The sequence below is a fragment of the Podarcis vaucheri genome (assembly GCF_965113315.1).
Source record: "Podarcis vaucheri genome assembly, chromosome: 7".
Classification (NCBI taxonomy): domain Eukaryota; kingdom Metazoa; phylum Chordata; class Lepidosauria; order Squamata; family Lacertidae; genus Podarcis; species Podarcis vaucheri.
In genome coordinates, this window is record NC_138765.1 from 54,394,235 (window position 1) to 54,407,908 (window position 13,674).

The 13,674-nt window shown below is 44.5% G+C and overlaps 1 protein-coding gene across 6 annotated transcripts in view; it reads left to right on the top strand.

The window, feature by feature from the left end:
- KIAA0513 overlaps positions 1-13,143 on the top strand; it is a 59,598-nt gene extending 46,455 nt beyond the window's left edge. For 5 of the 6 annotated variants that reach the window (XM_082232973.1, XM_082232975.1, XM_082232977.1 and 2 more), the window contains exons 7-13: positions 452-492; positions 697-781; positions 1,437-1,514; positions 2,084-2,113; positions 6,202-6,282; positions 7,153-7,247; positions 7,851-13,143. In XM_082232973.1, coding sequence (XP_082089099.1) covers positions 452-492; positions 697-781; positions 1,437-1,514; positions 2,084-2,113; positions 6,202-6,282; positions 7,153-7,247; positions 7,851-7,900 — 460 coding nt within the window. In that variant the 3' untranslated portion in view covers positions 7,901-13,143. The remainder of the gene's footprint in view (positions 1-451; positions 493-696; positions 782-1,436; positions 1,515-2,083; positions 2,114-6,201; positions 6,283-7,152; positions 7,248-7,850) is intronic. The other variant, XM_082232978.1, reaches the window with a different exon arrangement.
- The last annotated feature ends 531 nt before the right edge of the window (positions 13,144-13,674 follow it).

A 13,674-nucleotide genomic window follows, 5' to 3' on the forward strand; every position in this document is an offset into this window, starting at 1 on the left:
TACCCCTGAGCACCACCGCCTCTGCTCTACTCAAGATAATCTTGTTTATATGCCGCTATCGGTCTTGGTGGTCCCAGGAACATAGGAAGCTGCCTTGTGCCGGATTGGCAGTGGCTGTCCAGGATTTTAGACCGCAGCGTTTGTGTGTCTCCCCTAGCCCTACCTGGAGAGGCTGGGGATTGAACCTGGGACCTTGTGCAGGCAGAGCAGAAGCTCTGCCACTGAGCTACAGCCCTTTCCCACTTTATTAATTAACTGGTTGATTTAAAGTCACCCACCCCACCCCCTTTTAGGGCAAGGCTTGCATAGCAGGCTAACTTGGCTTCATCTGTGTAGTAGGAAGATTATACTTCTAAGCAATTCGTAGAACAAACTACTTGCAGTGCTTCCAAACTCCCCTCCCAAAATGATGTTACGTTTAACCAAATAGTACCTGTGTGTTTGCTTCTAGGGATGATGAAGGCAAACCAAGAGAGAGAATCCACAAATCAGGTAAGCAGCAATAATAATATGTCTATGCTGTTGTTGTTTAAAAATCTGTTTATAATGCTCATAGAAAACAGGTGTTTCAGGTCCTGGAGAGCTGGGATACCTGGCAGGAATCTAAGGCACTGTCTGGTCTTTATCTGAAGATTATGTATATGTGTATGCACAAATTCCCCACCACCACCAATATCACATATCTCTCCTTTGCAGTTTCGCTGTACAGTCCTGAGGAGGAGGAAGAAAAAACAGGAGAGAAGATCTACCTGTACATGCACCTGAAGCAACAGCCCATCTGGTAAGAGCAAGTGGAGGCTGGTTCAATAGGATGACTGGGGCACTGCCCCACCAACCTCAGCCTGTCCTCAGCCAACCCCCACCTGCCTACCTTCTTACTTACAGCCAACCTGGTGCAGTCTGTCAGCTCCCTCATTTGTTAGTCTCAGTCAGGGGTGCCAACTTGAATAAAATATTGGGTAAGCCCTGCCCCACATAATCACAAGATGTGGTGCATGCACACTATTTGAATAGCAATGCCCATGAATTTTGGGGTGGGGTAGCATCCTCAAATATTTTATGGGGGGCAAAGGGACCTCAACCCCTAGGAGTTGTAGAACTCAGCAGGGAGGAGGAGGATAGGGCCGAAACTAGAATGAGTTGTCTCTGCCTTTCACTGGCTCTGGCGCCACCTACTGTTTGCCTCCCTGCCTTCCGCCCCACCTGTCTCAGGGAGCACCAGCCACCACTGGTATAACCTTATTATCCTGAACCAGCTGCACTCCTGAGCAGGGCATTGAAGCAGGGGAGCCATTTAGCAGGCCCAGCCACAGCCCTCTCTGGCAGAAACCACCCCATTCCTTCCCACTTCCTAGCCACATTCACAAAAACATACCCTGCAGTTGGTACAGGCTCAACACACACACACACACATCATTTCCTCCCCTGTTCCCTAGGCATACCCTGAGGTTTTGGAATGCGGCTTTCTTCGACGCGGTTCACTGTGAGAGACGGAAACGGTCTCCCACCACTAGGTAGGACTTCGCAGCTTCTTCTTCTTTCTTTCTTTCTTTTTTCACAGGAGAAAGGAAGTGGGGGACACGAGGGGTGGAGGAGAATAGGTCACAGTGCTGAAAAGGACTGCCTTTTTTTTGTCCGCAAATGGTTTATTTTTCTGCTGTTCTCCCACTTGTCAAGCAGGCCAATAGAGCTTTTTAAGTTCTGCTAATATGATGCAGGACTGGGTTTATATTCTGTAGGGAGGAAGCTCTTTATTCCCCGGCCCTTGGAAGTCATCCCCAGGGTTTTAGAGAAACAGAAACCACCCAGCAAATGCAGTTTGATAACAACATCCAAGGGGGAGTCTGCCAGGCAAGAGGAAAAGGCAGAGTACCCCCTTTCCCCCCCTTCCTGCTCTCATGTTGCTCTGTTGGGTTGGGGAGGTTGAAAACAACTAATTTCTCTCTTTCTCTTTCTTGACGTCTTTAATCTTTTCTTTTCTTTTTCTGGTCAATTCTTTCACACTTCCTCTCTCTCTCCATCCATACTTCTTGCATGATCTTAACATGTAACCTTCTGTTGACCCTTTCTGCTGCCACTCCAGAGGGAATGCTGGAGAGGAAGAGGAAACGAGGTGTGTCTGTCCGCATTTACTTTCTTACCTTTTTATGCCAAAGGCTCATTTTGGGTCCAAAACTTGCCACCGTGATTGCACAGTATTCGGCCCAGCGCTGCAAATCCCACTAGTGTACCCTTCCCCAACCTGGTGCCCTCCAAGATATTGTTGGACTATTGCTTTCATCCTCCTTCACCATTGACCATCCCTGCTGGGCTTGCTGGGAGTTATAGTTCAGACACATCTGGAGGGCCACGGGTTGGGGAAAGCCTGATTTCCAAGGTATATCTCTAAGCACATCAAAGCGGTTTTGAAAGGAGTGTTCCTTGTTCGTTTCAGTGCCTGCAACAGCAGGACAAAATCTAATATGGATGCTGAACCGATTTAGAAGCAGTGGGAGCCTACCACAAAGCACTTTTTGAGTCTCTTTAAAAATAAAAAAAAATCAGTCTACGTTCTGTCTCCCAGCCAGAGTTTGCCATGCTGCCAATATCTTATGCATTGCTTGATTATGATGCACAGCTTCTGTATCAATGCCGTATAAAGCAGATTGAGAAAAGCCTCTGGGCACGGTGAACTGCTTAAGTGAGTCTGTTTTTCTCTCGCCATTTTCTGTGTCAGCAGCTGTGGTAAGTTTTTGGACACAGGGGCCCCTTCCAGTCTCTGAGGAGTTCTAGATGTAAACGTTCTACTTTAACCTTCCCCCTTGCTTTGATTTCCTCCTGCTTTCGATGCCTCTGTGGAATGCTGCTGCTGCTTGAGAATCTCTTCTCTTTCCTTCCCTGTCCATTCCTCTTTGACCATCTGGATTTAAGTACCTGCTTTCTGTGTTGTTTCTGCCCCTCTCTCATTTGTTATTGTCGTGCTTAATTTTGCCCGTTTCATACCATACCAGTTGGTGGTTTTTTGTGCGGAGCCTGATTGAGATGGGGGGTGGTGGTTTACTTTACTTGCATCTGGAGCAGCTGTTCCAAATGGTAAATGGTCACTGTGCATACGCACACTTGCCATGGTCTCAGAGGACAGCGCCACTGGATTTGTTCTCGATGCGGACCTCTTGGGTGCCTCCAGGCTGTCCCTATTTTGGGGAAAGGATTCAAGAGCATTCAGGAAATGTAGGTTTGTGCAATTAAAGTGGATTAAAGTGCTCTGCCTCCCTAGCACAGGTGTGGGGAACCTACAGCCTTCCAGATGTTGCTGAACGACTCCCATCAGTCCCAGCAAGAGTGGCCAGTTGGAGTTCAGAAACATTTGGAAGGCCAAAGGGTCCTTAGACATGCCCCAGCATGACAAATCCACTTCAAAAAACAATTAAAAGGAAGACATGTAAACACCCTGCAAGCAAATTAGGACAAATGCTCAGTCAATGGGTCATCTGAAAGTGGTCCTTGAACTGTTGGCCTGAGAGATGACAGGCAGGGATTTCTCCTGTGCACCTCTGCCTCGCTCTGGCAAATGATCTGGGGAATTGCAAGGTGAGGGAGCCACCAAAGAAGCCACTGTGCCCTGAAAGGCCCCTGTGAGTCAGCTGATACTCCTTGACCCCTGTGGATGGATGACCAGCTAGGAGACTTGCCTTGGCCCTTGGCTAAGCCAAAAATGTCCTCTGCATTTGCCTTGCCTCAACCTTGAGCCTTGGCACATCTGTTTCCTGTGAGGATTGATTCAGGGATACACTCTTGAATTGCCTGCCAAGAAATCCCTCTGCCACTCTGTCTTCATATCCAGCATGACTCCACATTTTTAATTTCTCTTGTTTTCCTTTTATTTGCTGCTGCTGCTTCTCCTCCCATTGACTTCCTTCTTCCTGTATTTCCCTGCCTCCCCTTTTCCTCCTCTTGACATATGGTCGGCTTCAGCCAACATCCTATTTTCCCTAAAAGGACAAGCATCTGAGGGCTGATATGTGGTGAAATCAAGTGGCAGAATCCTCCTTACATTGCGCCCTTGTCAGGTGGGGGAGATGGTGTTTTCTAACACTTCCCTGCTCAAAAAGAATCCCTGCATTTAGAATGCGATTCTAGACCAGAATAGGCTTGATGGACTAGTTTTCTCCAGACCACTTTTTATTTTTATATTTTGATTGGGGGTGTTAAGAAGTGGCACTCCTCACCCCCCAAAAAGTTTACCATGTGATTTTACTGAAAATGTAGCTCAACTTTCAGCATTCCCCATTCCCCATAGGGTTCAGTGAGAATTTTTGCATTAAACTGGAGGCATGCATCCCCTTGATTCTTTATAAGGATGCATAATTGAAAATCTAGAATGGAAGGTCAGCAGTTACATAAGAGAGATTGCCATGTTTGAAACTCCCACATGAGCTGTGCACCCAGAGCTTAAGGAGCCGTGTTGGTTTAAGTGTGCATGAATAGACCTACTAGGACCAAACCAGCAGGAAACTTTCATTAAGGGAGAGACATGCAAGAGAGCCAGTGTGGCATATTGGTTACCATGTTGGACTAGGATCTGGGGGACCAGGGTTCAAATCCCCTCTCGGCCATGAAGCCTACTAGGTGACCTTCAGCCAGTCACTGCTTTGCAGCCTTAAGGGTGAGATATAAATGCAATAAAAGCAAATAAATTAAGGACACATGGAGTTCTGACTGCTGCATCCCCAAAGCAAAGTATTGACAGAAGAAGGGAAAAGATCAGAGAAGGTGCCGTGAGGACTGCCTGACTATAAAGATAAATAATTGCACTAATTTAGCATTGCAAGCAGATGGTGGGTGGGAGAGGAGACATCTGTGTACCTTTACTGAACTGGGCAGGGAGGGTCATACCCTAAAAATGAGACATTCACATGTATAAAACAAACTCAGGGCCTTATCTTCTCAGTCCTCTGGAACTGCCTGCTACCAGAAGTAGTAGTGACTTAGAATATTACTGAGTTTCAAGGGTTAGAAAAACCCATGGATCATTGTAAATGTGCTGCTAGGTACATCTCCAGCACCTCCTTAGCATATTACTGATAACTATACATTGTAGAGGCTGGGAAGCAGATGATTGCAAAGTTAAGAACCTTCTATTATTGCATTGTTGGAAAGTTCACCAAACAGTGCACCCGTGTTAAGCAAAATTGCTTGCTTTGTGAGTATAATGAAATTGGCTCAAAACACCTTAGTTTTTTGTTGTGTGGCTGTTCCATGTTTCTTTGTCTCTAAACAATTTTATTCTTGTCTGAAAATGGTATACCAGTGTGGCGGAATTTAAGCCTGGGTGACCTTTTTCTGAATCCAGTCCCGGCTCTGCTCCTGTTTTGCGGCCTTTGATGCTTTTTCAAAGCCTCAGTTGCCTCCTCTGTGAAATGGGGTTGGGGTAGTCTGCCTTGTAGGTCTGTAATGAACAGCAACCCATAAGAAGGGTGCGAAACTTAGATGATAGCTCAGTTTTTTGGTCAGGTTATTAGAAATACAGGTGGCGTTCAAACAGGCTTTTAGGAAAACATTTAGGTTTTACATGTTTACCTTCTGCCCCCTGCCCATTTCACATCCCTTGCTATATGTTTGCCTACCTCCTTTGGAGATACTGACCAAACTGAATGTAGATTCTAAGGTCGGATGTAGAGTGGCAATGATGGTCACAGATTTAAGACCAAAAGAAAGGCGTGCATTCGGAGATTTTAGGTTGTATCCAAGTACGTTCTACTAAGAATAGACCCATTGAAATTGATTGTTAGTCATGTCCATTAATTTCAGTGGATCTACACTGAGTAAGATGGATGTTACATACAACCCTTTGGAAGAAGAAGAACCTAAATGAAACAGAGATGTAAGCACATAAGCAAAATGGAAACTTCAGAATGATTCCAGCTTTGGTCCAGCTTCCGTGATAAAAGCTGCTCTAATATATAATCTAAAGTTGGCAACAGGCGGCCCATATAACAAAACTGGCATACCAATATCTGGCACATGGCCCACTCCTTCACTTCATCACACTAACCAATATGGAATGGGGGAGTGTGTCAAGAGCGTGTTACTGACATTCCCTGCATCCTTCCCTGCTCCCATCAATCCCTAAGGTTTTGGCAGGTTGTGTGTGTGTGTGTGTGTGTGTGTGTGTGTGTGTGTTCATTTTCCTGGTTACAGGATCTTCCCATATGTTTGCAGGGAGAAATGGTGTCACATGACCCAAGAGGAGCGAGACGATAGTCTGCGGTTTAATGAGAATATCACCTTTGGACAGTTGGGGTAAGCAGAATGAAACTGGCCTGTTTCTGCAAAAGAGCTTCTGTTTGTTTGTTTGTTTGTTTGTTTGTTTGTTTGCCTTCCTCCCAAAGGAGTTCAGAGCAGTAAACAACACATGATAAAAACTTTTACTACTTACTATGTTTAAAATAAAAATGTAAATTACAATGATGATCACAATAGATGATCTTTAGAAATCTATACTGCATGATGCACGAGAGAGAATTTTGTATAACATATCAATTACATTTATTTATATCCAGTAATTTGCAACCTCTTCACCTTTGAGTCCTAGGGCAGGATTTATAGAAACCTTCAAAGCATAATTAGTCATGGAAAACTCTATTATACAAACAAGGAAGCAGCAATACAAACCACAAGCCTAATGTGTGGATATCAGGATGGTGGGGGGAGGCAGGGAAGGAGCCATGCAGCTTTTGCAGGGGGGGGGCAGCACACCCCCACAGCTGCTTTTCGTTTGTGATGGCCCTACCTGCACGCAAAGTGTGCATGAAGGGGGCTTCAGTATTATTATTATTGCTATTATTATTATTATTATTATTATTATTATTATTATTATTATTTGATCAGTTTTAAAAGGAATAGGCAGCTTATGCCCAAGGAAACTTAGCAGACACATAGGAAGCTGCTTCATACAAAGTGGGGCTATTTATCCATCAAGTCTCTGATTGGCAGCCGTAGCGCTGCAGGGACCTCACAGAGAGAGTCTTTTCCATCACCTTCTGTGACCTGAACTTGGTAACTGGAGATGCTGCCAGGAATTGCAACAGGGACCTTCTGTGGACAAAGCACGTGTCCTAACAAAAGGCCATACCCCTTTCTCCCCCACCCCATTTCCTCTCCCTGCTGCAGTACTTTCACTCACAACATGTTGGCTTTTGGGCTGAACAAGAAGCTCTGCAACGACTTCTTGAAGAAGCAGGCAGTGATTGGCAACCTGGATGAAGGTAGGACCATGGGTGTGAGATTGCTGGTGGGGTTCCTTCTGCAAGGGTCACCTCCCAGGGGTCAAATGGGTGGTGGTGGAAGAAAATGAGAGCAACTCCAAGTTCAGGCCACTTGCTCTGCCTTAGACTTGAGTAGGGTGGGGGTTGCGGGGAGAAGATGACCTAGAAGGGCTGCAAAATGTAAGGGATTCTTTGCAAAACAGAAATAGGCTATAGACATCACCCCAAAACATCAATTTGCAAATAACACAGAAATGAACTCTAAATTTGTGCTACATTTCCAGAAGTAGCTTTTACATTGTGTAAAAGCTAAAATATAATGCGGAAATTAACAAATAAGGGAAATGCTGGGAAAATGGAATAAGCTGCCTTGTGAATGCCACCTGAATCACACCCTCATTGTTATTTGCTTCACTTGCACATGGGTCTTAAACCCACAAGGAAAATCTAGAGTGTATCTTTCTTGGGGATGCTCTGCAAAAAGATGTTTGCATATAGTTGTTTGTCTTTTGTATTTTGATTATATGCCGAGCTAATTTTGCATACATGTACGTGTCTGTATCTGCGTATGTATATTGCATAATTTGTTTCTCTTGCTTACAGAGCAGTACAAGCTGCTTAGCGATCACATCGAACAAATGGCTGCAGAATAGCACCGCGACCTGCCTCCTGCATTCAGGAACTAATAGAGAAGAAGCCAGTGGGGATGCAAGGGTGGAAAAAAGCCCGTCTCTGAGACTACCTGCAATATAAAAGATGGGCTTTTCAAAAAAGCAAAAACTATACCCAACTGACACTGCGTTAAACCTGCATGATCGTCTTCTAACCACCTAGAGCTGCATCGCGCAGCCCGTTATAAACGTAGGAGCTCAGCAATCAAAGCTGCCCGCCCTCTTCTGCTGCCACCTCCCCATATGCCTTTTGCACCCGGACTGTGACTGAATGAAGACCTCTTGGGGGAATCTTCTGGGTATGAGGCAGAGTGCAAGTCAGCACGGGAGAGTCTAGCGTGCTCGTAAAGGAGGAAGGCTGAGCTTTGGAATCGCCTCTCCCCTCTCTGCTTTCTGCTGATGAATTTTTTTCTTTTAGCATCGAAAGTCCACAGAGCATAAAAGATAGGTGTGTGCGTGTGCAAGGGATGCAGAAAGGGGTGGGTGGGAGGGAAGATAGACACCCTAGTTCCAATTAGTCCTCTAGAAGACCCCTAAAGTGAATACCAGGAGTTCTGTAGGCCGGGAGGCCAGATGCAAATCTTCCTGATGGGGGTTGTATTTAAGAAGATGGGCAGAAAATGGGTGGTTGGGTCAGTGATTCTGTGTTAGGCTGGAACAGAAGGCCTAGATCCCCACCACCACCACCTTTACAGTTTTTACAAGTTCTTTCCTGCAGTATCTTTTGATGCAGGTTGCTCTGATCCAGCAAGTAATGTTTTGCTAGGTGTTTACTGTTTCCCTGGTAGCTGCTCCATCTGAAAGCGATTGAATGTTGCGTTCTGAGGCCAAAGGAAAGGACTGGACCCCGATTAAAATAATACACGAGGCTTGACCGGCAAGGGAAAGCAATTTGAAAGCCCACTACTTTCAAATGGTCTGATAGATCTGCTTTCCTGAATGGTCAAGGGGAGAGAACATCCTGGTGTACGCAGCAGCATGTCTGGCTGGGTTTTGAGCTTGATCCTTTTGGAGTCTTGGTGTGATCAAAGCGAAGCCCACAGAAGGAAGTTGCCAATGCAGACTCTCTCCAGCTGCTCAAGTTTTTGTTAAATGAAAGATTATCAGCAGAGGTGGTAAATCTTCAGGGTAGCAAGCCTCTTCAGCTTCTGATTTTGAGAAGATTGCTCAGAGCCAGCTGTTGCAGTGTTTATGGAACTCCAAAAACCTGTTCGCCATTTTTTAAAACAACACCAACCATGAGTCAATGTCTTTGTGTGATTCTTGCCAGTGATGTGGTCTTGGGGGTTGTGATTCTGTATCTCACCAAAATATCTGGGTTGCAACGATTGTTCAGAGGATTCAATGAGTTGCATTTTCAGTACTTGACCAATGTTCACAAGGTTACTTTGACACCAGTTTGTGGTGTTGAATGAGCCCAGATGTGGCTAGGTTGTGTGAACATGCCATCGGATGCACTCTTCCAATATTTTCAAGAGCCAGCTTTGGGCACTGGTGCACTGAAGTCTAAGAATCCTGAGCTAACAGTAGCTTATTATTCCTTGGTAAATCTGTTGTTTCTATATGGCTATTGGGATGCATCCACATCACTCACTTGTAAACCATTTCTGCTCTTTTGGCTTACACTGAAGAAGTTTGGGAGTTGTAGGTCTATTGAGAAAGTTTAGTCTTTTCTGTTACGAGACCTCTACCACCTTTTACAGGACTACAGTCTTGTATTGGTTTATGTTTCTGGTGTCAATGCATCCTCGGTTGCCTTGTTGAAAATTGCAGTGCATTGCTTCGGTGTTTTCCAGCAGCTAAAAGTCACTTAACTAAACTTCTGCAGATTTGGTTTTCAAGTCCCTGCAGTTTCCTTTGAGTCCGGGAGAGGGTGCCAGGGAGCAGGTTTTGGGACAGATTTCTTTCTTTTTCGTGTTTCGTTTTGTTTCATTCTTTGCCATTTGCTTGATTCTGGTTAGTAGGTGTGATTGAATCAATGAGCTCTGATTAGCCAGAGTGAGTTTCTGCAAAGAATAAATGAAAACCGATACAGGGATCTTGCCCCACCGCATTTCCAGTGCCTAACCACCCCCTGCTGCAGCAGGTTCTGAAGCAAAACTGCTTGTCACACCTTGAAGTTACGAGAGAAGCAGCTTCTCAAAATTTCTCCCCATTGTGCTGTTGTTGAAGGCACATGAGCACCTTTCCAGGATAAGCACCAGCCGTTCTAGATTTGACAAAGAAGGGAAAATCCCTTCGTCCCCATCTCAGGACCTTTACGAGAACTTGACAGGAACTTCTCCCTAGAAAAGCCATTCTGCAAGAGAATAAGATTAATGCTGCCTCTCAGGGAGCCACCTTTTTTCCTGTTGCAAAGCAATGTTTATTTAATTCTCACATCTTAGCTGGTCATATATTTGCATAACATGCAGCCCTTTTTGGGTTGAGTGAGCTTTAAAATGACTGGGTGTCCTCAGACCCTTAATGTGTTCCAGAGTCAGGTTTAAATATTTTATCTGAGCCTTGGCATCTCTCCACTTCAGGTTCTGAGACTCTCAAGTCTATCCCTGTCAGCCTTTTGTTGGACTACAACTCCCATCAGCCCCAGACAGTATTGCCAACGGTCAGAGATGTTGGGCGTTGTAGTCCAGCAATATCCGGAGGGCTTTATGTTGGGGGACGGCTGGGTTGGCCTTAGACCAGGGACATCTGAGTTCAAATCCCCACTCAAAGCTTATTGGGTGGGTTACTTGATCTCACTTGGAGGCCACCCCATCATTTCAAACCACTCTGGGAATTTCCGAGGCAGGGCAGAGTTGACATTTGGGGAGGGGAGGTGGTACCCCCTGAAAGAGGTCAGTTTGGCCTAGGAACTCTCACTGCTAGCCACCAGAGTGTGCCAACTCTGTGCCATGTGAAAGTAACTGCCTGTAGTTCTTTTTTAATGCCATCCCCAAAGCCAAGGTTAGCCAGCATGACATACCCTGATGTTTTGGACTTAAATACTCATCATCGTCTACCATTGGCCATGTTTTGCCAGGGGCTGATGGGAGTTGTAGTTCCATGCCGGCTACCCTTGATGGAACCTTAAAGGGCAGGGCAGATACAGAACTTCTAGGATGGCATATTAAATGTAGCTGTATAACCACTCTGTGTGTACCTTTCTTAACACTGCAGTTCATTATGTCTGCAGTGTAATCTTTCCTACCAAACATGAGATTTAAAAGATTTGACACCCAAGAAAGGAAAATATACTCTTTTCTTCCTTTTGGATTGTGGTGTTTTCTAACTCGCAGTACTGAAAAGAAGAAAGTGGCACTTGGCAGAGAGGACAAAATTTTCTGTGGTTTACCTCCTGCCTCTTCTGCTGCCATCCGGCCCATGAAGCAACCAACATTTTTGGGTTCCAAACAAGGCTTTTGATGCCAGTGCCTAATGGGATGGACTATGCTTTGACCCTGCACTTGCTATATCTCAGATGGGCCTTCTCTAATGCAATGGTATTTGAAGGCATCCAGTAAGTGATACACGACCTTAATTTAGCAAATACCACATTATCACATTCCAACTGCATTCGGTCCTTTTGCCATATCATCCTAAGTAACTTTGGAGTTTGTTTGTTTTTTAAAATGTAGGCTTCAAAGCTAAAAATGCACCTTGATAACGGGTAGCCAACATGATCCTTTGTAAATGTTGGACTCCAGCTCTCATCCATGTCAGCTGTCACCATGGCGAGCGGTCCAGAAAGATGGGAGTTGCAGCCCAACACCTGCAGGGCTCCTCAGTGGCTACGTATGCTGTATACTCATTCTGCCACATCTTAGTTTTTGAATGTATTGATTCAGTGAGTAAAGATTCCCGCATCTGGAAGGGCCTCTGCTGACTTGAATGTCCACAATGCCTGCGGTGAGGCTGTTTCCTTCTCTTCCTCCTCCTTTTGCTTGTTAAAGTTTTCCTCCATTTTGCCTATGGTGAAAAGTTGGTGTGGCTCTTCCGCCACAAGCTGGCTTCTGATTGGTGGATACAGTTGAAAGCATTCAAGAAGCATGTTGAGCAATAACATTCCAGGTGTGGCTGCCTGTTGCTTCACCTTGGTTGCTTCCCAATGAGCAAAACCCCTCAGTAGTGTAATTTTCTCCCTTTGCAGATAGGACAAGTGAGAATCGACTCTCTTAGACAATTGGCCTGTGTTTTATGGTGGCTTTTGCCTGGGTTTCTTCCTGACTGCTAAACGGACGTTAAGGCCACATTGAGGGAAACACTGTTCATCTGTCCACCTAGTGAAGACTGCAGAACCATGTTAATCTTTTTCTATGCATATCATCATGTGGCAGTTATACTTCAATCCTTCAGGGCGCTTGTACAAAAGTGCTACTGTGAATCTTAGACCCCACCCCCGCATTATGCTGTTGAATTTGGACTCTGTGGATGTAGGGGAGAGAAGCACCGAGCTAAATGGAAACTGGAACCACAACCTTTGTTCCAAGGTGGGTAACTGGTGTGAACGCTGTGTATATGAAGCTGGGGCATTTCCTGCATGGACCGCCAGATTAGAGATGATAGCTGAGTCAAAACAGCTTTTGCTGTTATGGAAGTGAAGGGATAGGGCTTGAGGGTTTTTTCCATTGTACTTCCAATGAGAAGTGATTTTATTGTCTGGCATTGAAAGAGGGACATCTCAGCAACAACAGACCTGTTGTCCTTTTCCCGCTGCTAAAGTTTCGTTAATAATGTGAAACTCCAAGGGGGGGGTCTTTCCTCTCTTTGTATGTCTCTTGCCTTGTCCGCTCCTACCCCGAGTACAGCTCTGATGATTCTCATCCAATGCTAGAAATATCTAGCTGTGTAGGCTCTTTTTGTTAAGCAATCTCTAGAAGCCTCATATAATATCGATGTAAACGGACCATTTCAGTGTCTCATTTCCATATAGCTAATTGTGAGATTCATTGGGAGTTCAAAATTCTGTATTTGACTTGTTTGACATATATATAGATACATATATATATGATGAGATATATTCACCCAAGTTCTCTTGTTTTGTATTTAAAGTGCTGCCATGTTCTGATGTGTTGGGTACAACTGTTGTACTGACTGACATGTTGTACTGCGATTGTGCAATTTAGTATCCTTTGTGGAATACTGTTGTTTTTAAACTCATGTATTGAAAGCATTTCAAGTCCTGGTTATGAATGGATTGGGGAAGTGAAATAAAACTTGTTTTTTTTTTAAACCCCTACACTGAATTCTGTCTTTTTCATAACCAGCACATACATTTTATTCCAGATCTATTTTGGCTTGCTGGGGAAGGAGGAATAGGTCAATTTCACTTCTCTCTTTCATTTCTTCAGTCTTAAATTCAATTTATACCATTCCTGTCCTCTGTTTGCATTTTGTTTTAAAAAAAACCACACAAAAATTTTGTATGCATTTTCATGTCTGTTTCTCCCAATACACACATTTCTTTACACGGGTTTACCTAATCTGCACATTTTCCCAAGCAATTCGCTCTTGTGTAATGCTGCTTTGTATGCTATCTCTGCTAGTATATGCATTTCCCCATAATATACCGTACATACTTTTCCCTTTTTTTGTGGGAGAACTGCATCATAAAATTCAAAGATGTGTGTTTGAAAGGACAGTTGTGTTTTGGTGTGCATTTTGGTTTGGGAAATATGAGGCAGGTAAATTCACATTAAAACATGAACAATTGGATTTCTTTTCACTCTCTTAAGAATCTCCTCTTTTGTAGAAAAGGGGTGTGTGTTTTATTATGA